Source organism: Zootoca vivipara, chromosome 15, assembly GCF_963506605.1.
Source record: "Zootoca vivipara chromosome 15, rZooViv1.1, whole genome shotgun sequence".
NCBI classification, from domain to species: Eukaryota; Metazoa; Chordata; class Lepidosauria; order Squamata; family Lacertidae; genus Zootoca; species Zootoca vivipara.
Window position 1 is genome coordinate 4,746,463 of NC_083290.1, and position 23,768 is coordinate 4,770,230.

The 23,768-nt window shown below is 42.1% G+C and overlaps 1 protein-coding gene across 1 annotated transcript in view; it reads left to right on the top strand.

Moving 5' to 3' along the window:
• The first annotated feature begins 289 nt into the window (after positions 1-289).
• MED13 (mediator complex subunit 13) overlaps positions 290-23,768 on the top strand; it is a 104,754-nt gene continuing 81,275 nt past the window's right edge. The window contains exons 1-3 of the mRNA XM_035139697.2: positions 290-886; positions 2,759-2,993; positions 23,558-23,726. Of these exons, the coding sequence (XP_034995588.1) occupies positions 821-886; positions 2,759-2,993; positions 23,558-23,726 (470 nt within the window). The 5' untranslated portion in view covers positions 290-820. The remainder of the gene's footprint in view (positions 887-2,758; positions 2,994-23,557; positions 23,727-23,768) is intronic.

Below are 23,768 nucleotides of genomic sequence, written 5' to 3' on the forward strand. Positions count from 1 at the left end.
CCCCCTCCAGCAGGAAGAAGGGAAAAATTGTTTTTGGGGAAGGGGAGGTTGGCCAGTCAAGGATAACACCACCTTCTTGGGACAAACCACCACCGCCTGGAGACCAGAAAGTTTCCCTTCCTCCTCCCCTTCCAATGGCTTGATTTTTTATTATTTCTGGAGTGGAAATAGAAGCAAAAACGACCTTTTTCGCATCTCTAACTCTTAAGAAGAAACGAGGAAAGGACTTCGCACCGTCTCTTCTCTATCTCCGCCTCCCCGGTCTCCCTCTATAATTCCGGTGTGACGAAGCGGGGGGGACAAGGCGCAAGAGAAATTCCTGGATTATTATTTCCCACACACCCTACAGTCATTGGATTATTTGTGTATCTTCCTTCTGCCCCCACCCCACCCGCGTTTGCAGATTGAAGATCGTAAATCTTTCTATTTTGCAATCCCTTTGGATCAAGTACCCCCAATCTTTCTCCCCCGCCGTCGCCTTTTGCCCAGGAGGCTGCGAAAACTGATCCCTCTCCACGAAGATTTTTCTTTTGCACTTTTTTTTTTAAAAAATTACCTCTTCCTTCCTTTTAACCTCCCCGGGTTATTTATTCCTTTGCCTTACTTGTGCGCTCTACCTCCCCTTGATATCTCCTCTCCCCGCAATGTGTGTGTGATTCTTTTTTTAAAGGGGGGAGGGAAAGGGCCGTTTTCCCTCGGTTGTGTTTCTCCCTCCCCTCTCGGTCGGCGTGTGTGTGTCTCTCGCTCGCTCGCTCTGTCTGTCTCTTTTCTTTCTTGTCGGAGGCTGTGGGATAATGGCGTGTGGGTTGTGGCTGTGAGGATGAGTTCCTGCTTCGTGCCGAACGGGGCCAGCCTTGAGGATTGCCATTCCAACCTATTCTGTCTGGTAAGTGGCTACTTTTTTTTTAGGGGGGGGGCGGTGTGCAGATCGCCGGAGATAATCATGCAAGGAAAGGTTGGAGGGGGGAGGGAGACGAGATCGCCAGGAGAGGGGAGGGAAGAGGAAAGGAAAGTGGGGAGGAGGGAAGAAGAGAGAGGAATGGAAGCAAAGCAGCCATTTTTAGCATTGCTTCTGCTAGAGGAGTCTTCTGGAGCAGGCCTTGCCAGGAATCAACTAGCTCTCCTGTATATATATTCCCCTCTCTGTTTCCCTCCCTTCCGCCAAAGACTTTATGCCTACGACGCCCGTGCTCCAGCTTGCTTTTTCTCCAAATCATTCTTCGCCCTCTTTTGTTTTTCTTCCTCTTGATTCTCTTCTAACTTTCGATTTCTCTCTAATCTCTTCTTGTTGTTGGTAGTGACATGATTACTTATGCCTATTTTATTGCAGTTCAATTTCAGCCTAGTTTTAGCTTAGCTCTTCTCTCTCCCACCCTCCTTTTTCTGCTTCCCAAGCTAACTTTGGTGAAATCCTCCCCTCACTCTCCCCCCAGTTCTCTAAAAGTGTCACCCTACTAAAACTGGCAACAAAAGTCCAGGTGGAGGAAGCTCCCCTGTATTGCTATTCGGAGGTTACACATTACCGTATTTATTTATTTTTAAAGTGTGTGTGTGTGTGTGTGTGTGTGTAAATGGATCCCTCCACTGTTTTGTAACCTTGCCTTATTTAATTGCTGCCGTGGAATCCAGTTAAACCTTCATTCAGTTAAGATCCCAGCGTGGGTTTTGCTGACCACTTTCTCACTCTGGATTTATTTCAATGCAAATTGGCAGCAGACTCAACCAGCTGGTGTTATTTAATCCTGAAAGTTAAAAAAAAAATCTATGCCAAAGCTATTGTGCTGATGCGTAGTTGGGTGTAAGGAATCCAAGCAGTCTATCTCTGCAGGATCATAGGTTACTGGCCGAGCTAGCCTGCTGCTCATGAGTGCCAGTGTCTCTTTAAAGCATGTCGCCTCTCTTCTCCATTTCTCTTTCCAAGATCACCAACTGTTGCAAATTCTGTCACATCAGAGGTGCTGGAACCTTCCTTGTTGGAATTAGATAGGCCAGGAGAACCTTTATTGTATCTATATACTGGGGAAGCAAGTGAAATTTGTGTTGAGTGGAAAAATCACCCTCTATCAACAGCTGGAAAGTGAACCCTGTGTCAGTGTCTTAGCCCCCCTTCAGCTGCTGTTGAAACACTGGTCATTAAAAAAAAAACTTTCTGGGAAAAGAAGTGGAGAAAGAACTGTTGAAAGTTTCCTTGAATTGTAGTGGAATCCATTAAAAGTTTGGAATGGTTTTTTTCTTTGTTGGTTTCCCCCCCCCCCACTATTTGTCTACCCATGGGGATAGTCAGTATTTTCAGTAAAGCCTCTGCCTTTCAAAATGATTGTTTTGTTGCAGTGCTTCTAGTGCTGAGTGGCTAAGGAGAGGGTTATTAGTGAGGTGTTTATTTGCATTTGTAACAGATGTAGATTCTCTCAGGATACTGGAGATTCAGTAGGATTTGTAAAAGTGATGGTATAGTTCAAAACAAACACTTGATACTATTCTAACATCCTAGGATGCTCTGTTTGAATAACAAAATTCCCACTGATTTGAATGGAGCAGGGATTGAAGTTATTGCCACTGGCATATTGACCAACAGTTGTCCTGAGGAGGTGGTAGGGAAAATACATTTTTAAAGGCTAAAATGCATATGTGCTTAGTGAAATGGGAGAAAGACCTGCTGAGAATTGAATAGAAATATCTGCCTTTGGTAACTGCTGCAATTTTACAATGAAACCTTCCGGTTCCCTCTAGTCTAATTTCTGTTACAATTTTCTTTCAGGCCGATTTAACAGGAATTAAATGGAAGCGCTACGTATGGCAGGGTCCAACATCTGCACCAATCCTGTTCCCAGTGACCGAAGAAGACCCTATCTTAAGCAGCTACAGTCGATGCCTCAAAGCTGACGTCTTGAGTGTGTGGCGGCGAGACCAGAGGCCTGGGCGCAGAGAATTGTGGATATTCTGGTGGGGCGATGACCCCAATTTTTCTGACCTAATTCATCATGACCTAACAGGTAAGGCAGAGAAGTCTTGGATGCTTTGTGTGGTGGTATCATTCTTCAGATATACAGTTTTATTTTGCTAGTTTGCTGCTCTGATAAGCTTGGATTTATTGAGAATTGGGAGATGAAGTACACATTATTGCAATTATTCACCTTACTTTTTTTACTCTGCTGTTCAGAAATAATTATTATATTGGAAGCTCCATTGGTCAGGGACTTTTGTCCAGCTAATGTTACTCCATAAAATGTCATGTACCCTTGTGGTGCCAAATAAATAGCAAATACACAGAAGTGCAAACTGGTCTTCTGATTGTGTGGGAGAAATCTTGGAGGAGATCTTGTGGGATGGCTTTGTTTTTCTCTCTCTCAAGTTATGTTACACATTTGGAAAAGTGGGTGAAATATAAGTTTGAATGTATAGAACACAAGTATTTGTGTTGAATGTAAACATCTTTGATAGTGAGGCAGGTGTGGAGTCATGTGCTTCTGTAAGTCATGCTGTGTCTAGGTAATAATTTCTGTTCTGTAAGGTATATTTTTTGTTAGGTATGTTGCTAAAGCCAGAGGTACAGCTGGCTTTTGTTAGGAAAAAGAGGCTTAGATGTGGAGGTGCACTGGCTGTTTTAAATCACCATCTTGAGGTATAAGTGAAGGGGAGGGACTATAGTTCAGCGGCAGTACACATGCTTTGCATGTAGAAGGCCCCAAGTTGAATCCTTGGCATCTCCAGTTAAAATATCAAGTTGTATGAAGGACTTCTAGAGATTCTGGAGAACCACTTCCAGTCAAAATACACAGTATTGGGCTAGATGGGCTTGACCTGATATAAGGCAGCATGTTATAAGGCAGTTGTGTATAATTAAACTGGTGGTTTCAGAATCGGCAGCATATGATAGACCCCACAGGTGTCACTTAGGCTGCGTACACACTATACATTTAAAGCACATTCAAAGCAACTCTCTCCCCCCCCCCTTTAAAGAATTATGGGCACTGTCCTCACAGAGTTAAAATTCCCAGCAACCATTCACAAGTGAAAAAAAATGTTTTGAATGTGCTTTAAAGATATGGTGTGTATGCAGCCTTATTCTTGTGCATTGGCTGCTGTGTGATGCTTATTTGTCAGCTGTTTTGAGTGTTCATGCAGAGCATGGCAAGAGATTCTGCTCCGAGTTGGGGGGGATTGTATGTAAAATGACAGCAGTTTTGTGGGTTGTGTGTTTTTTGTTTGTTTGTTTTGAAAGTTGAGACTGGGGTAGCTTTGTAGAAGTAGATCTTGAGGAAAGGTTTAAAGTGGGGGAGGAAGCTGGCAAATCTGAATTACCTGTTACATGCTGGTGTTGTTTATTCTGACCCACATTGGCTTCTCACCAGTTATGACCTGCTGTTGTGACTTAGCTGTATAAAACAGCCTGATGCTTTTTTAGTATGAATTGACACTTGAAATTTGAGTACATGTTGATTGTAGTAGGATCATCTATATAAAACTACTCCCAAGTTTGGACTGTTTTCTCTCTCCGCTCTGCCTTGGCAGCAATCTGGTTTTATGAGCCTGAAGATGCACTTAAATCTTTAAATGTCCTATTTAAACACTATAATCTCTTACTCTTATGTACACCTATCACACTCTCTGTGCTATATTGAAAATTCCTAAACGCCTAATAGTCATTCAGGTACATTAAGCAGCCTTTCTGTCACACTACTACTTCCTGTTTAAATTCAGTGTAGTGTGGTTGTTAGGACATTTGAGCTGTGAATCAGAAGTCCCCGATCATGACTCAGCCATGAACTCACTAGGTGGCCTCAGACAAGCTTCTTTCTCAAGTCTGTGAACATCTGAGTAGTATAAAAATACAGTTGTTTTTCTTAAATCAGATCATGGGAATAATAGCAGTGTCCTTCCTGAAAGGGCTGTTGTAAAGATGACTGTGAGAGTACACATGAGGCCATTTTGAACGCTTGAAATATGTGAGATCGCATGGCAGGTCAAGTTTAAACTGTCTGCAGGCAGAGATAGTCACTAAATATAGACATGGTACTGTTGTAGTCTTGGCAATAACTGTTCAGGAGGTAGTTGCCCATATCATTCCTCCCCCCCCCCTAGCTTCATGGTGATGCTTCTGACAGCTTGCTCTCCCATCTTTCTGGCTTTCTTGTCCCAACTCCTGACTGGCAGCGAGGGTGAAGCTGCAGGGGCAGGAGCGGTCTCTATGTAGTGCTGCTCCGTGATTTTCTCCATACTAGATGGGGAGGAAGGAGAGCTTTATGATTGCAGCTGCTCTGTATGAAACTGTGTAACTAACAATGCTTAATGGACGGTGCTGTCTTCAAATGCCAGTGATCTCTATGGCAGCAATGGGACTTTTGGGTCGTCTGGGAGCCATTGTCTTACCTGTTGCAGGTAACCAGGCAAGTGCCAAATTATAAAGCTGTGTTGGCAATTTTATTATTACTCTGTATTTTTATCTTAAGCTTGCTTTTGAGCTCTAAAGCATAACCCAGATGAAACTGAGTACCTCTGGGACACTGAAGATGTAGATTGGAGTGTTTTTGTAGTTATGGCACCCATTGTGGAACTTGGTGCCCAGAAAAAAGTGCCCATTCCCTTCCTTATACTTGTAATTTGCCTGTTTGTGTATTGGGGAATTGAGAGTGTTTTTTTATTAAGGAATGCCTCTTAAGATTGTAGTACTGCACTGAGGCTGATTTTTTTTTATATTTAATATTAAACATACAAAATTGGAAAAATACTAAACGTGATATAAATAATGATAGAACAATGTAATCATGTACTGTACTGTTCTACTACAACACATATAGAAAATATGCTATGAAAGGGATGATTGCTTCTGGTTCTAAACTGCACCTGGTCTAAAATATTTTGCCTGTTTATGGAGTGTTCTACAGGGAACTAGCAACCATGACAAATATTTTAAAGTCCCATTGATTCAGTGGGTTCATTCAACACGCACTTGAGAAGCCTTAACTTTGACTGGATCATGTTGGCAGTAAAGAGTTACAGTCCTCTATGTTCTAAAAAGAATGCAGACCTCTAGCTCTAGCCTATATCCACTTTCACAAATATCTTATTTATTTCAGCTGATTATGGTAATTAACATGTGCTTAAAGCACTTCATGTACAGCATCTCAGTCATCTTTGCAGCAGCCCTGCAGTGTAGTTAATCTCTTCATGTGGCTGAGTCTGTGTGTCAGAATGCAAGAAGCTGCCTTATGCCAGTTCATGTTCTTTGTCCATTTCACCTAGTATCACCTACTCTGGCTAGCAGCAGCTCTCCAGGTTCTCATGCGGAAGGTCTTTACCATCCCTTGTTCTCTGCTCCTTTTTAAGTTGGGGTACCAGGGATTGGTACTGGCACCTCCTGGGTGCAAACAGATGCTTCATCTGAGATACCTCAGTTGGTAGAGCATGAGACTTTTAATCTCAGGGGTGTGGGTTTGACCCCCATGTTGGGCAAAATATTCCTGCATTGCAGGGGGTTGGAGTAGATGACCCTCGTGGTTATTTCCAACTCTACAATTCTATGTGTATCAGCTCTATGATTATCTCTAAACTTAAGTGGTTTGCCTAAGGCAAAGAGTAGATTTGAAGAGGGAGATTCCTCATCTGTACCTCTGTTTGCTAGCATTTACACTACATATAGTTTTCTGTGTACATTATAAAGAGGGGAAGCAGTTACCATTGCCATGGTGCCCGTCAACCTGAAACAATTGCACTAGTTTTATTAGCATAATCGTATGGAATCTCCATATGTACCACTCTTCTATAGGAATACCTAACCCAACAGTGGCATATTATATACTAGAGAAGGGTTTTATTGTTAAAATAGCAGATGTGTTTTAAGTACTTGAGTTAGTGGGAGCAGGACGTGGTTAAAGCCAGTAGTCCTAGAATGGAGAGGCTTTTGCAAAAAAGGGGTCACTTGCAGATCAGATACTTGGACATTCTGGTAGTACATCTATAGCTTCCTTATTTTGCCCTGTGAGTTACCTCAGTCATAACTTGCACAGACTATCTTCTGTAAAGCTGAGCTGTAACTTAGACCATAAACCTATTTTTGTCCTGGGCTGCTTCCGAGCAAAGGCCAGTAGATTTGCAGGAGTATCTGTTTAAGCTTGATGCATTAAGGCATTCAAGATGGGAAAGGGAGATGTCTTTCTTACCGGGACACTTTTTTGTATTTTGGGGAATATTCAAATTTTCATTTTACTCAGAACACCATCTGAAAGAATGGAAAGGCAGCAAAACAAACAAATCTGATTTAATATATTTATGTGATAGATGTACGCACACAAAAGGCTGTATGCAAGGTTGCATAGGAATGCAAATAAGGATAGTAGTCTAAGCTTTTAGCATTCAGTTGTAGGAATGTGTGACTGTATCAGACTGTTTTGTCCATCCAACTAGACATGCTAGGGATTTTGGTTTGGGACCTTTTGCATATGAAGCCTGTCCTCTACCACTAACCCATAACCCTTCATTGATTTGGAATGGATGACACAGACGTGAGCTTGCATACCTGGCTGGGGTATCTAATTTCCTTCCTGGGAGCAGCTTCTTAGCCCTCATGTAATGTTGTTCCAGAGGGTTCTGGCTTTGCTTCGGAGCATGAAATGGTGTTTCTGCGGCTGCAGGTCCTTGGATGCATTAAGGGATTTTGGCAATGGCCCTTTGTGCAAGTCTATTGGCTGGAGCTTTTTAGTAATTGATTTAAAGCAGCAGTTTTCAAGCTTTCTACCTCCAGGGAACCATTTCCACATTGGTTTTTCTGCCACAGAACACCTTTGTGTTATGCATAAGATCCTGAGGGTACATAGCCAGTTTGCATGTAGTGCTAGGTAGCCAGTCCAATTCGGCCTTGTTCTGTGGGAACTGAAAGTGCACCCTAAAATATGCCTGACAGTTGTTTGTGGTTGCACGTAGCAGAACATTGCACTAGTGGACAGGTTGTCTTTCACAGAAGCTTGTCTACTGCAACTTACTTTGCTCTTCAATAAACCACTGAAAAACAGGGTTTGATGGAACATAGTTTAAAAATCACTAGATTGAAGGATACTACTTGGATCTAGAAATATTCTGCCTTGCATAGCCCCACTGAAGGAACTGAATGCTGGCTCCTTCAAGAGGCTTCTCATCATTTTGTTGGTTTTCTTGGATCTTCCTTAAACCAAACACTACAGAATTGGTGATGTTTTATGCCATCTAGCTGTATGCTTCCTTGTTCTTCAGGCCCTGGACCTTGTTATTTTGCCTGGAAGGGAATGCTTGGATGACTCTGCCAGCTGGCTGCATTGGCTATCGGCATCAAGCCTGGGATAACTGCTGCTCTTTTTTTCTTTTTTCTGCTCTCCACAGAGCCTTCTTCCTGCATTGGCTTGAAGGGATTTGTTTCTGAAGCCAGGGTACTGGGTGAAGAATCTTGATACCATTTACCAGATGTAATATGAAAATTACCCCTTCAGCTGTGCAGCCAGCTCTTGGCTGTGGTATTATTTTTATCTTATGACAGCCTCACAACAGTGACACATGTCCCCAGTGACAATAGAAGCTCGATTATTGTAATTCCTCCCCTGCAGGGCTTAAAGTAGGACATCTCCATTGCTTGCAGCTTGCTAGGAAAGCAACAGTCTGTCCTGATAGGAGCAATAGTGGTTGTGTCTGCCTCTCTCTCTCTCTCTCTCTCTCTCTCTCTCTCTCTCTCTCTTTCTCCCCCACCCCCACAGCTAAACAGGACTGTGCATATTCTGTGCTAGTGATAAAATCATGCAAATAGAATTGTGTGTGCATGTATAATTTAGTTGAAAATTCCTGGATTTTGGAAATGGTTTAGGCCAGGGGTCAGCAAACCTTTTCAGCAGGGGGCCAGTCCACTGTCCCTCAGACCTTGTGGTGGGGCTGGACTATATTTTGAGGGGGGGAAATGAACAAATTCCTATGCCCCACAAATAACCCAGAGATGCATTTTAAATAAAAGCACACATTTTACTCATGTAAAAACACGCCGATTCTTGGACCGTCTGCGGGCCGGATTTAGAAGGCGATTGGGCCGGATCCAGCCCCCGGGCCTTAATTTGCCTATCCATGGCTTAGGCATTCTTTCAATGGGTGGAATAGCAAGTGATGAAGGGCAGGGAGAAGAAGTGGAAGCCTATGCTGTTGATTAGGGTTGGGCAATATCTGGTTCCCTGCATTGTGATGTATCACCAGCTAAATATCACAATATACAGATTAGGGGTGGGCGATATTAGGTTTTCAGCATTGCAGTATATCACCAGCCAGACATCGCAGTTGGGCGATATACAAAGAGCTGCATTGGCCCCAGCCTGTGAGGCCCTGGGTGAGACTGCTTCTGCTCTCACTGCGCGGGAACTGAGGTGTTTTCACCCCAGCGCCCTGCAGGTTGGGGCCAACACAGCAGGCTCCTGCTTACTGCTCAGATGGAGGGAGCCCTGTGACGAAGTGTGACAGGCTCTGTTTGCAAGGCTCCCTTCGCTGGCAAGCTACGAGGGACGGGCAAGAGGCCTCCTTTTATTGGGAGAAAGATGTCGCTTGCTTGTCCCCCCCCCCCCCCCCGGTCGCCAGTGAAGACAGAGGGATCCCTGAGAATGGAGACTCACTGCTCCAATCACAGGGATCCTTCGCCTTCCCTGTCAAGGGTTGAGGGGCAAGGAAGCAGCCTCCTTTTCCTAGGAGAAAGTGGTCACTTGCTCCCCCAACCCCTTGATGGAGGGATCCCTGCAAACAGAGCCTGACAGGTTCTTTCATGAGGGCTCCCTTTTCTGGCATGGCCCTCTCAGCCTCCCACACCCTACGGTAGCTGAGTGAGCCCAAATCCTTTTCCTGCTAGCAGGAGAAGGATTGGGGCTGGTCAGCTGGGGAGTGCAAAGCCTTATTTCTCAGCCTCTTGAATCTGTTTAGAAAAAAACAAAAAGTTCATGGTATCGTGTTCTTTGGCAACCTTTTGGATACATGTGGAGACATGTTCTGTTCATCGGAATGGTTCCTTTTCAAAGCAATTGCCTCAGTGCCTTTTGCGCAACCCCTCAGTGTGTTTCTTCATTTGCGGTTTTTATCTTGGTACTTGATATGCGTAAAAGCTGGAAAGGTTTAATCAACAGCACCTTGCAGGCCTTTGCTGTGCCAGCAATAACTTGTCCGTGGTTCATATCTCCACAGAAGGGGGAGGTGAATGGGTGCAAGATGGCAAACATGGACTTCGGGCTTGATAATCTTGTTGCCAATGCAAGCTGGCTTAATAAGGTGTGTGTGTGTGTGTGTGTTGTCCCCCCCCCCCCTCGAGCCTCTTCCCTAAGTACTGGTACATTTGAACAGTGTTACATGTGTGTATATAAATTGAGGCTTTGGCTGACAAAATATTCTGTAAAGATTTTACTCTGCTCATGTATAATTTGCTAGACAAAAATGCATGTTAGGCTGGAACCCTAAGCCCCTTTATAACTCTTTTTTTAAAAAATATTTCAACGGGGGCTTGCTTCTGAGCAGTGTTAGAAACTGAGGTAGAAAAGCTAGGAGCCAAATAGCTCCTGGGACCCCTGGGTTGTGAGCATCAAAACAGAATGCCTAGTCACCTTTGGGGGTGTGTGTCGGCAACACTTTTTATTAATAAGAATGAACTAATACACAAGTTACATAAATGACACATCATTAATATTGTATTTTTAACAGAAATTGTTAATACATGTTTAATTTGGTGTTTACAACAATAATATTGGTACCATACTTCAGTTTTCAAAACACACAACCCTTTATTGTTAAACTTCTTAACATATTGTCTATCATTAACATATACTTTGAGGCTTCAAAGCACATACATTTCAGTAATCCTTGAGTGTCAGCCAGGTGCAAAAATGGAACCTGACTTCTTGAGGTGCTTGCAAATGGATAATCTTTAGGCACAAAATGCACCTGGCACCCTGCTAATTTCGATGTGCAACTTAATTTTCTAGATCACTTTTTTAAAAAGAAAATTTAACTATACACAAATCCTGAGGCTAGATGAGGTTGAATGCACACTGCTTTTTGCTGTTCATGGCAAGAATAGGGTCAGTGCAATGCTGGAGCTTGAGAAGTGAGGCTTGATCCTCTCCGTCATGAAACTGAAGCACTCTTAATGCCTGTTTTCACTGCCATAACTTTAACTTGGTCACTTTCCAACAGCTTTGCATTTAACACTTTCAAAACTGCCTTTGGAAAGTAAGTGGTAGCTGCTGTAGTGTCAGGATCGCAGAACAGGTTCCTTCCTGGAATAATATTTTGTATATAGGCTCATTCTTAGGGTGGGAGTTACAACATCTGAATATTCAGCAAGGAGATGGCTTAAGGAACCCTTAAGAAGAACACACCCCTCCTCTTCACATACAGTAAAAATATTAGTTAATGTTAATTATTTCCAAATAGACTTTTTGGCTCAAGACTCACTGTTACACAGATTTTCCTACATCATGTGGCTTGGTTAATAATTACCATTTTCCACAATAAACAAATGGCATTCTATCATTTCTCTAATCAAAAGTGTATTTCAGTTTCTAGGCTTCAGAAATCTTAACACCCCCCCCCCCAAAAAAGATAAACTAATTTTACTACCTCAGTAAGCTAATCACACTACCTCAGGAGGTACATCTCTTTAAATTAATGTGTCTTTAATGAAAGGAAAGAATTTATACTACACACTCTTAGGACATGGTTTTTAACTGATGCACTTAGAGCAGAGGCTGTGACATGATGCAGACACTATTTCAGCATTGTTTAAGAGATTGGAAGCACCTTCCAAGCTTGTATGCTACTTCATTCTTCATGTTCTCTCATGATTTTCAACTTTGCCCTTTTTTCTTTAAAGTAGTCATGGTGCAGCTTTGTGTCTGCACTGGTGTGTGTGCTTAGCCTGGTTAATTGTAAACTGTACTGTAGTTTGCTGTTATGGCTAGATTGAAGTCAGTTTGCAAAGTATAGTCTGAGCTAGCAATGGTTTGTGAGAATGGCAGTACAGATGTGCAGCCTCTGGAAACAAAGGCAGGGTTTTTTTGGGGGGAACAATAAGGTAGGGAGAAGGAGCACTCAAGCTTCTGAGTTATTATTTCCCAATGGTGGTTTGGAAATGGAGCAACTTTTATATCTATACCAAGTTTGTGTTACACATAATGGCAACTGCATAGCCATTATGCTGGAACAGTTTATCAATCCACCCTTCCAAAAAGGGAAGGTTCCAGTTCATAAACAATAAAAGTAATGAAATAAGAACCTGGATTTATATCTAATCCTTGATTTGTTATCAAATGAGAGTTTCCAGCTGTGTCAGTTTGGAGAAGCTGATACGTTTAAATCTCTTCACAGATAACTCCGTGTGCTGATGTAGGATGTGGAAGTTAGAGTACAAAGTGCAGTTTTGGACTTTGCCATCTTTTAATGTGTGTGTTTGCTGTTGCTCAAAACACTTGGACTATGTTTGGAAGTCTGTTGAAAATGGCATCCCCCCCCCGACATTTATTTATTACTCCTCTCTAGGTTAATCATACAGCTATGGTTTTGATGCTTTTTCTGATGTTAAAGAAAATTGAAGGAAAGAAATTGTCATATTTCTTGGAAACATTTCCTTGTTTGATGCCATCTTCTATGAAGTAGTAAGTTTGGAGCTCAATATTTGACTTGAGCTTGTTAAGCAGAGTTTTTTTTTAAGTTTACATTTTAGCTTGTCAGCTACTCTAGTTTTGTAATTTTTCTTGTAATGCTTAGCAAGGTGCTGCTACAAGCAAGTGGCCTTGGGTAGCATTTATAGTAATTTTCAAACTACAGTAATACCTCGGATTACGAACGCGATCCGTTCCGGATCGCAGTTCGTAACCCGAAAAGTTCGTAAACCGAACGTGACCCAAAGCGCCATTTTGCGCAAAGCGTGGTTTTCACGATTTTTGCGCTTTGCGCATGCGCAGACCGTGCGTGCCGCCTCTGCGCATGCGCGCGGGGCGAAAACACTTCCGGGGTTGTGCAGTTCGTAACCCGAACTGTTCGCAAACCGAGGTGTTTGTAATCCGAGGTACGACTGTATTTAAAAGGCATGTTTCAATTGGTTTCAATCATATTCCTTTTGTCTTCACCAAAATAACAAAACCATCACTGCACCTTTCCCCTGCTTTGGCAGCCACAAGCAAATGGTGAGTACATTCTAGGTATACCCTGAATTCATGAAGCCTCAGCAGGCCACCTGGTCAGTGCATTGACTGCACACCATACAGATATGTTGCAGCATTTTAAAAAAAATCAGAGCCTGCCCAGGACATTTGCTGCCTAAGGTGAAGAAGATTCAAAGTATGGAAGATGAATGACAATACTGTCAGTGGAATGGTTTCATCCACTGCAACTCAGAGTAGCAAGTTAGCTTTGGGGGTGCAGGAGTCAGACCACATGGCATGTGTAGCTTCATTTTCCAACAGAAATATAAGGCTAGGGTACTCAGGAAGAGCAGCTGTGGAGCTCTCACTACTGCCCCCACTTCCAGGTACCTACCACCTGAGGCAGTTGTCTCACTTTGTCTCATATTTGGACTGGCCGTGTTTTTAAAACATGGAACTTCTGGACCAACAGGTCAATGTGGAATGGGTTCAATAAAGTTAGAAAGTTTGAATGCTACTGCTTTAACTCCTAAGTAAATTACAGTATACATGGTGTAAAGAATAATGAGGAGGAGATTGCAAAAAAGCAAAAAAAAAAAAAAACACACACACACAAACAAGTGAGCCCATATCCTTGTTAGGTTATGGTGTGTGGTTTATAGTGTGTGTGGTGGTGGTGGTGGGATACAGTATGTGTGCCTATATGTCAGGTAATGCTAACTATGCATAGGGCTGGAGGGCTGTGTGGGAAATTTGCCACCAGGGTTTTATGCATCAAAATTTTAAGACACCTGGGATTTTCCTAGCCATAACTTTTTAAACCTTTCCTGTCAGTCCAGTTCGATCACATGAAACCATGTGGTCTGCCTAGGATAGGATGACCTACTCTGACAGGCAGCAATTCTTCAGGAATGTCAGACTGACATAGTTCTATTCTTGTTAACTGAGGTCCTTTTGAGTGGAGAATTAAGTCTTAAACCTTTTGTCCGTAAATCATCCACTGAACTGCAGTATTGATACTGTACATCCTGTAAGTTACCACATTTCCCCTCTCTTATGAGCTAGTGAAGAAAGCACTCAACAGTCCTTGCAACAATTTGAGTACTGTGGGATGCTGTTGGAGCATTTGAAGTGAGATCTTTATGTAATTCTCCTTGGTTATTATAATAAGCTTTATGTCTGTTATTTTTTGGAGTTACATATGTTGAGTATTTGCAGGAGCCATAATAGGAAGGCAGGAAAAAATGTTACCTCCTCCTCTTCCCTATTAAGAATTTACCACATTTTTTTAAAAAAAATCTATACTATACTGCTGCAAATTCTCCTGTAGAATCAGTTTTCTTCACATTCAGCAGAAAACTCAGATCGTTGGCTGCAGAATGTCTGGAATACTGAAGCAGGTATTAGCATGCTAGAAGTGTGTCTATGTATGTGGGCAATAATAAACATCAAGAGGCTCACTTTTAAACACACATTTCACTCTCTCCTTTATCAAATGTTCTTTGCCTGTGCTTGGTACTGTACCTGCTGCTGCTAAACAAAACAATGGACAATATTACATTTGGTAATAAAATGGTTTCATCTCTTTTCTGCCTTCCCATTTTACTGGAATATTAGTAAAATATCTGTCTGACATTATGATGGATGCCGGTAGAAGGAAGAACCCTTGAATGGTCTCTAGGAACAGCTGTATTTGTGTGTGTGTGTGTGTGTGAAGTAGAAGGCGAGCTTTTGCTTTATAAGCCCAAGGTCTGGCATAGCAGGTAAGTTTCTTACCCTTCAGCTTCATCCTAGCTTTTCCTTGTACAGTGGTGCCTCTGGATACGAACGGGATCCGTTCCGGAGCCCCGTACGCATCCAGAGCAGTACTTACCTGAAGCACCAAATCTGTGCATGCTCTCCGCACGATTCGGCGCTTCTGCGCATGTGCATGACATCATTTGCCGCGTTTGTGCATGCGCGAACCGCCAAACCCGGAAGTCACCCGTTCCGGTACTTCCGGGTTCGGTGCGTACGTATCCCGTGTCGTACGCCACCTGAAGCATACGTAACTAGAGGTATGACTGTATTGCTGTCAGATGGATTCATTAAGGGATGAGTCTGCAGAGCCATGCCTTGCATTCAGTTTCTTGGTCACACAAATATGTGTCAAAGAGAAGCCAGGAACAGGCTTATATCCATTATTTATTTAAGCAAAACCCTCCCAAGATCAGGAATATTCTCTATTTATCAGAGAATTTATTTACCTTAGCCTGTGTTTGGACAACCAATATGTCAATCACTGTGTCATGAGATCCACATGGAACTGAGTTGTATGAAGGGATCTGGCAGGCTATTGCCTGCTGGGCTCTTTGCCAGTAACTCTTGATGCAAAACATGTTGTCTCTTATACTGAGCTCTGTTGGCCCCCCTTTTTTAGACACTAGTTTATGATGGAGTACCAGGGGCTTCTATTTACTTAAGAGCTTGTTCAACTGCCATAAGCCTTCCCTAAGCTGAGAAGAATGGTTTGAGCCTTCCTGGGTTGTAGCTAAAATTGTTGACTGGCAAGTTGTAGCACTGTCAATCAACCCCACTAAGGAACTGAGCACTTCCTGATGCAGTGATCTTGGTCCCAGTTACTTGATTGGTTGCTGCCAGCCCAGCAAATATATCAGCAATATCTGGTTGGGGGATAAGTGAAACAGGAAATAAAATGTGTGCTTCTCTCTCCTAGGGACTTGTTGCACCTGTCTAGGGTAAGCTAAGAATCTTAGATATATAGTTCTCTATTCTTTTTGTAGCTTAAAGGAGCTGCATTCAAGGCTTCTTATCTACTTCCACTCACCCCTGTATATTTCTTAGGGATCTGCTTTACAGGAACTGTTGCCTGCCATATTTTAACTAGAGGTTGCTGCAGGCACATCTTAAAAGAGTTTGTGCCTGTACCTGTAACCCAACAGAGAGAGGAGATGGAGATAGAGCTGGGTATAAAATAGGCCACAGCTTTATTGCATTGAAACTTCTGAATGTTACTGTAAAGAAGGCAGGATGAAGGAGTTGATTTTGACAAGATGAGCTGCCCAGGCCAACTCCTGAGTAACCCTTGGAGAAAGGATAGGCTTGTGGCTACAGGTTATGTGGACTGATCCTACAACCATATTCTTCACACACCCCAAAGAAGAAACCCCAAATTTGAATGCAGAGGTAACTAATCATATCTGCAATGGAACTGGCTGTTGCCCAAAGCTCTGACTCCCTTGTGTTGGGAGTGTTGTGTGAGGAGCCCCACTCTGTGCCACCATGGCACAGCCTCGGCCCATTGTCAAAGCACCACTGAAGGCGAGCAGTTCCTTCTGCTTGCCCAGTACATTTTTGGGCAGCTGTGTAATGTTGAAATAGATGGCCCTACTACCTAAGGTGAACACAAAGCATATGCCATCTTCATGGGAGTCCTCCACATACCGTATTTTTCCACATATAAAATGCTGTATTTTCCCATGTACAAGACGCCCCCTACTTTTGGGGACCCCACATTTAGAAAATGGGCATATGCACTATCCGTGTATAAGATGCCCCCAGATTTTTAACCTTATTTTAAAGTTTAAAAAAACCCTAGTCTTATACACGGAAAAGTTAGGTACCTTGAATGAAGTCAGCACTCCATGCCATTCTTGCTAGTTGAGTGGTTCCAACCAACTGAGCTTGACACCCAGAACTGCTGCATATGCTTCTTCAAGGCTGCACAGACTAGGTCAGTCTTCTTGTTATCCTTGCAGAGCTGGATTGCAATAACTGCGGACTGTTCAGGCATGTATCAAGTAGCAGGTTCCTTGCCACTGTCACAGCTTATTGGCCCACCAAGTGTCTAGAATCCTTTGCAAATGTATCTGAATTGAATGGGATTGTAGCATGTTAACAGCTTTAAAAAGTATGCCATGTCAATGTGACTTGCGTTTCCAAAAGTGTTCTGAAAGGGTGAGTTCAGAAAATAAAAATGCTTGGCTTATGTGAATTTCTCCTTATTGGACTGTTCTTGATAGTGTGTGAGTGTGTGCACATGCATAAACACACGAGCAGCTATTGAACTCTAGTTTTGTAGCAAATTTTTGTGTGGCTTGGTTTTTTAATGAGATGTAAGCTTTTAAGGGGTACAACACCCCTTGCATGTGTTAATGGGCTTTCACATGTATGTGCCCGTATGGAGCTCTGAGCTGTTGCTACTTTGACATCTTTAGAATTTTTTCTCCCCTTTGTGATCACAGGCAATTGAGATCCCGAGGATGAGATTGTCTGTGTGTTGACATCGCCAAGGGCAAGCACGTTAACTCCTCCCACTGCTGTAATTTTCAGTGGGTTTTTAGGGAAGGAAATATGTTTCTGTCGTTTGGGCAAATGGGCAGTATTCCTTGTCTTCCTGTGTTGTACTTGATGTGATACAATCAAAAACGGTGTGCGCATTTCACGGGGTTGAAAAACATGACCCTATTTCAGTTTGTTTTCAATAGTGTTAAACACTAAAGAATTTGTAACAGTATCAATAGTACCTGACTCCTTTTTTTAATTAGGAAAAAATAATCTCTTGGCAACAGGAATTCAATATTCTGCCACCTATTGAAAAAAAAATATGATTTTGAACAAGTTGTCACTTGTTTTCCATTTAGCAACCCTTGTCTTTATCCAGAATCTCAAGGTACTCTGTTAAATACTATTTTATAGCATGTCCTGACAACCAATCTAGACAGTAATAAATAAATACTGTACTGTAACTTCTAAGAAGAGGTATGTGTGTATGTGTTTCATTCTTCTGGATTAGGTAGTGGAGAAAAAAGCCTTCTGGAACATACCTAAAACCTCTGCAATCGCTCATCCAGAAAACATATATTAAATGTTCTAATCTATTTCCAAAAAACATGAGTTTTGCAAAGCTACGTTCTCATATACACATGTGTGCACCACAAGGGAACTTGGCACAATTTTTTTCAAACATGTGACACCCCCTCTTCCCAAAGAATGGTGTATTAAATTATTCCTGAAGGCGCATTTCAACTTAATCTCATTAGATCTATTCCGTGCCTTGAAGGTGAAGTAATTCTCCTTTTTTATTTTGCAAGATGGGTACTTCTTCCATCTGATCATTATTTTGTAGTTATATTTTGAGTCAGTCTCCTGATTCTTTTAATGGTGAGGAGTTTGTGTTCCCTTTGTGTATGTTGCTCTCCGTTATTATGGAGAGCTGTGTACTCATCAGGGGGTGAATAGACCCCCACAGAAAGCATCAAGTTTTGCTTGTGTCCTCCAGATAATTATAGTTGTGCAGTGGTTTGCTGAAAGGCATGTTCCTATGGACAGCTAGTTAGGGCAAATAAAGAGCTTATGTAGGGCTGACTGCACTGCTTTCTCATGAAAGACGCCTTTCTCTTGAAGACTAACTAAACCCTTTTTAGGGTGAATGGTGGTCAAAGACAGCAACTGGATTAATGATTTAGTACTCCAGGATATGGTTTCATGATTTCAGGTTGACACATTTTAAACTTGTGGTGTCACAATCATGTTTATCCCTGTGATGTCCCTGCTTGGTAGGTTGCAATTATCACCAGGGAGTGGCTTGCCTAGTAAGTCCACTTGAATTGCTCAAGTCCATATTTTAAACATGAATTCTAAATCGGAAGCATCTCCTGCTGAGTTCAATGCAATTTACTTTCTGCTAAATATGTTTACGTAGAATTGATCCCTTAATCCAACTTGTGTTTTGGATCGTTACAAATTTTGCTGTTAATCTCATGCATTCCTTTTATGGTGGTTTTTTGGGTGCTAGTTCTGCTTTATCTCTCTCCATGCAATGAGAAGTCTGCAATGCAAACTTCCTGGCTGTGTGTAAGAAGTGAATACAGTATATATTCTTGAATGCAGAGTCTCCCTTGACAACAAATCTCTTGTTTGGCACAGAAGCCATACATTATTTGTTATCTCTATTGACTGACTGTGAAGATGCCAGATGACTTGGGAGTGTGTGTGTGTGTGTGTGTGTGTGTGTGTGTGTGTGAGAGAGAGAGAGAGAGAGAGAGAGAGAGATGTTGAGTTCCAGAATAGGCAGTATTAGTTTAGTTCTCTAATGTCTTTGGCCTGCTGCAGAACTCGGCACTACAGAAAGTAGACTCTGTTCCTCTGTTAAAAAAAAGGGGGGGGGAGGTCTTAAGCTATATTGAGTTTTGAACCAAGCAGAACCTGTGCCCGCTCTGAAGCTTGGCATGAGATGAGGACCTCATTTTGTTCTCTGCTTTCTTTTTTTGGAGAAGGAGCATCTGTGTGCTGTTTGGTGTTTTACATCACTGGGGTATTTGTCCTCACATTTGGAGCTATGGAGAATCTGCACAAGGGTCTTTGACCCTGAATGCTGAATGGTCGTGGCCCCTTGATTCCCTATGGCTGAGGTTGTCTTAGAGATCCACTGTGATAAGTTTTAAGGCATTGTTGTGAATCGTTGAATCCTTTGCAGCTGTTCTTGAAGGAAGAAGACAAAACAAGCGTCTTAAGTATCAATGGAAACCAAACAGTTAAGACAGGAGGAACTTCTCCAGGGATCCTGTCCATATTGTACATCCCTTTCATCCTTGGAAAGTTGAGCCTGTATTATAATTGGGCTTTGTGAGTTCATGGTTTTTGTTGTTGTTGTTTGGTTTATAGTACTGCCCCATAATCAAATGGAACCATTGTAGCTGCAAACATCATAGAACACAGTATCTTCTGTTGGTTTGCATGCCTTTATTATTTGAGCCTTAATGATGTTGCACAGGCACACCGCTTTAGCTCTTTGTGGTCACTTCCTGAACATACTTAAAATGTGAGTCAGAACAGAGACAAGTCAGGAGTAGCCCTATTATAAAAGTGGACTATACTGGCAGGTGACCGGGCTGTACAACCTGCATTGAAAAATATATGCCAAGAAAAGCAGAATCTTGCACAAGAAGAGCTTTGTTGGGTCAGACCAATAGTCATGTGTTGGGGATGGGAACCCTTTTTCAGCCCAAGGGCCACATAGTAGTAGTTGGCAGGACCAGAGGCAAAAAGTGGGTGGAGCAATGGATATGACTCTTTCCTTTGTACTGTAGGCTACATGCCAGCCACACCCACATTCCACTTCATTTTCCATCCAGGCAAGGAAGAGGCATTATCATAATTTAAGAACACATTCCAGTCAAGCAAAAGCACTCAAAGAAGTTGTGGAGCATGGCTGCTGAGGGGTGTGGGCTGGGGAGGAGGCACGGTAAAGGAAGAATCCAGAGAGCAAGAAAGACCTGGAGGGCTGCATTTGGTTCCTGGGCCTGAGGTGCCCCACCTCTAGCCTATCTAGTCCAACATCTTGTGTCTTTGTAGTGGTGAACAGATACTCATTAGTAAAGCTTGAAGGCAGTATACCTCTTCCATTATTGATCCCCAGGAGCTGCCTCCCAGTATTATATTCTGTGCACCTTCTGAATTGGGGCATACAACCCTGCATGGGACTGAGTGATGAATCTTGGATTTTATTCTGAAGAAGCCTTTCGAAAACTGGCTGACATTTTGTGTGAGTGTGTGTTTAGGTGTTCGTATGACGATCCGTGCTCTCTTAATAACCTCATGTGAGCTTACCCCCATATAAATCTGACAGGCTTCATTATTGGATTCTGGTAGTACTTATCAGTGTTGCCAAGTTCAACCCACTCCTTGGTACATCTAAGTGTTGATCAACATGGATAGAAAAATTTGAACCTTTATTATCCAACCTGGAGGCAATAAAATGGGTAGGCTGCTCAGAAGAAAGAAATCCTGATTGACTTATCGGTTGCCTTTTCAGCCAGACATCCGCCTTCTAAAGTTGCTGCTGGTAAATTCATGTAATAGACATTGAACTCAAAATTCTTCAGATGGCAGCCAGCCACCTTTTTAAAGTGGTTATGTGATACATACAGGTGAAACTCGGAAAATTAGAATATCGTTGAAAAGTGCATTTATTTCAGTAATGCAACTTATTATTTTTCTTTTTCTTTTAATTTTTACAAATGCTTGCTTTTGAAAATTCCACAGTAATAAAACAAATAGTTACAATAACACAAAAATAAACATCGCTATTACATTTCATTAATTACATTCCATTTATTATTGACCTGCCTAATGACAAATAATTACAATTACAACAAATAAAGGCTTGACATATCCTGCTTTGCATGTCATGCATCTATCTCATATATTGGTTTCACCTTTTAAGTTGCATTACTGAAATAAATGCACTTTTCAATGATATTCTAATTTTCCAAGTTTCACCTGTACTCTTGCCTGGGAAAAGGCACAAGGCATTTAACTGTAGTGCTGCAATCTGACTGAAAGAAGTCTGTTAACATGGAAACAATATCTGATGTGCATGATAAAAACACATTGTGGAAGTTTCTTTCAGGTTAAACTTTATTTTTTTGTCGTCTGGGGAATACATCAAATGGATTCAAAATTGGCATTACGTGTTCTGGGGAAATGCAGGTTTTGCTACTGTCTAGAGTTTCTACAAAGTCTATGCCATTTGCTCCTAATTGTAGATCTTGATGTGGGCACTTGTACTCCTGGAATCCATAGGACAGACACTTCTTCCCTGTTGTCTGAGTGGACATGTGCAAACGTTAGAGACTTCAGCTGATGTCATTGTCTAATCTTTGTGAAAGCTGAGTTTGTGTAGGTATATTGGAATGAACAGGACAGTAATGACAAACGACATCTCTTAAACCTCTAGTGTTTTGATGCCTATCTCATTTGTATTTCTGGCTGTAGCAAAAGTTCACCATGGTTGTGTGTCATGCTCTACAATTCTCTATAATTCCTACAATTCCTGAGTTGCTTGGTGTTGAGGTGGGTCAGGTTGTGAACCCTCCTCACCACTGTTCCCAAGCGCAGTAGTTTCCCCCCCCCCCAAGGCTGACATTTATGTGTTTCTGTATACAGACTTGTAGGCTTAACTGGGTCAGAACCACATTCTGTCTAGTCATCTTCTTTATTACTGTAAATTATAGGGGGTGGAAGGAGGTCGCATATCAGATGAACTATTGAAGTGGGTGGGGGGAGCACAACTCCTGCTGCAGCAGTGCAGTCAGTGAGGATCAAGTCAGGGTGTGTTAGGTTGTGACCTCACCTCAAAACTATTCCCAAGTACAGTACTTTTACTCATAAGAGTGTATAGCAACCATTCATTCCTATTAAAGAAAGCTAAACGGGCATTATTGGAAGTGATATGGCAAGGATGTCCTGTCAAACTCTGACGCCCAATTGTATTTCTTCTTCGTCATTGTGGCAGAAGAGTGAATGGAATAGAGTGATTGTCAATAGGGGAGTGGAGTAGAATGTGAGGAAGAGAATGTTGGAAATTATTACTGAAGAAGAGAGTGGTTGAAAGGATGGATAGAAGGAATTAGATGAGCAGGATAATAAAAACATATGTAAAATAGTTTGCATATTTATTAAGGAGTGTTAGGATAGAACTCTTGTAAGACGCCCAGAGTGGCTGGGGAAACCCAGCCAGATGGGCGGGAGGATGATAATAATAATAATTATTATTAATAATAATAAATGTATAAAATGGCTTCTTGTTCGTCATGTAATGTTCCTTAATTAAATGTGGGTTAATGTTTCAACTGCCTGTGTTCTGATCTGGATAGATTCTAAGAGTTAATTTTCCACCCCTCACTCCTACCTACTTGTGTGAATGAATATATGAAGAGAGCTTTGTTCCTCTTAAGTAAGTAGGTATTTAAAGGGAAGTCAGGCTTCTATGGAGTATCTGAGGAAGTGACCTAGTGACTACTGGGGCCAGGCCTTTTTAAGGGGTTCCTGGAACATCACAGTCATGTTCTAGTATGACAGGACCCACTTGTTGTTTAGTTTATATGGGGCCTGAACCTGTGTGTGGCAAATACGTCTAAGCCTCTGGTTGAGTTTGATGGGCATGTCGCACATGTTCCATTAAAACCAAAGTACCCAGCTTGGGCTAGATGGTGCCTGTAATAATAAAAATTAAGAAGACAGGTCCTTTTCCCCAAAGATAATGCATACTAAACTTTGACAGCAGGAGTGCTCTTACAGTTCATTGACAGAGGAAATGACTGGCATGCAGAAAAACCCAGGTCCTGTCCCTGGCATCTGTGGTTAAATAGAAAGGTCTTTTAAGAGCAGCATGAGGTCTCTATCTGAGACAACAGAGAGCTCCTAATTGGGTGGCCTGTATTTGGCTTGATGGGCCATTTTCTGTCTTTCTGTAAGACTCCTCAATATGTTTATGTTGAAGAAGCCTTAGGGGTACTCTTAAATGTAATGTATGAAGTGACCTTTTAGTCAGTACTAATGTTATTGCTGTTATTGTTGATGGCGTTCTTTTTCCTTTCACCTCCACTGAAAGCTGGCTGTTAACTTTTTTTTACCTCCCATGCTTGCAGATGAGGAAGACGGTGTATGGGAGAATGGGCTTTCCTATGAATGTCGCACTCTGCTGTTCAAAGCAATTCACAACCTGGTGGAAAGATGTCTAATGAACCGGAACTTTGTGCGCATCGGGAAATGGTTTGTGAAGCCTTACGAGAAAGATGAGAAACCTATAAATAAAAGGTAGGATACCTTGTGCATTTTCCTCCCCCTTTTCCTTCCCAG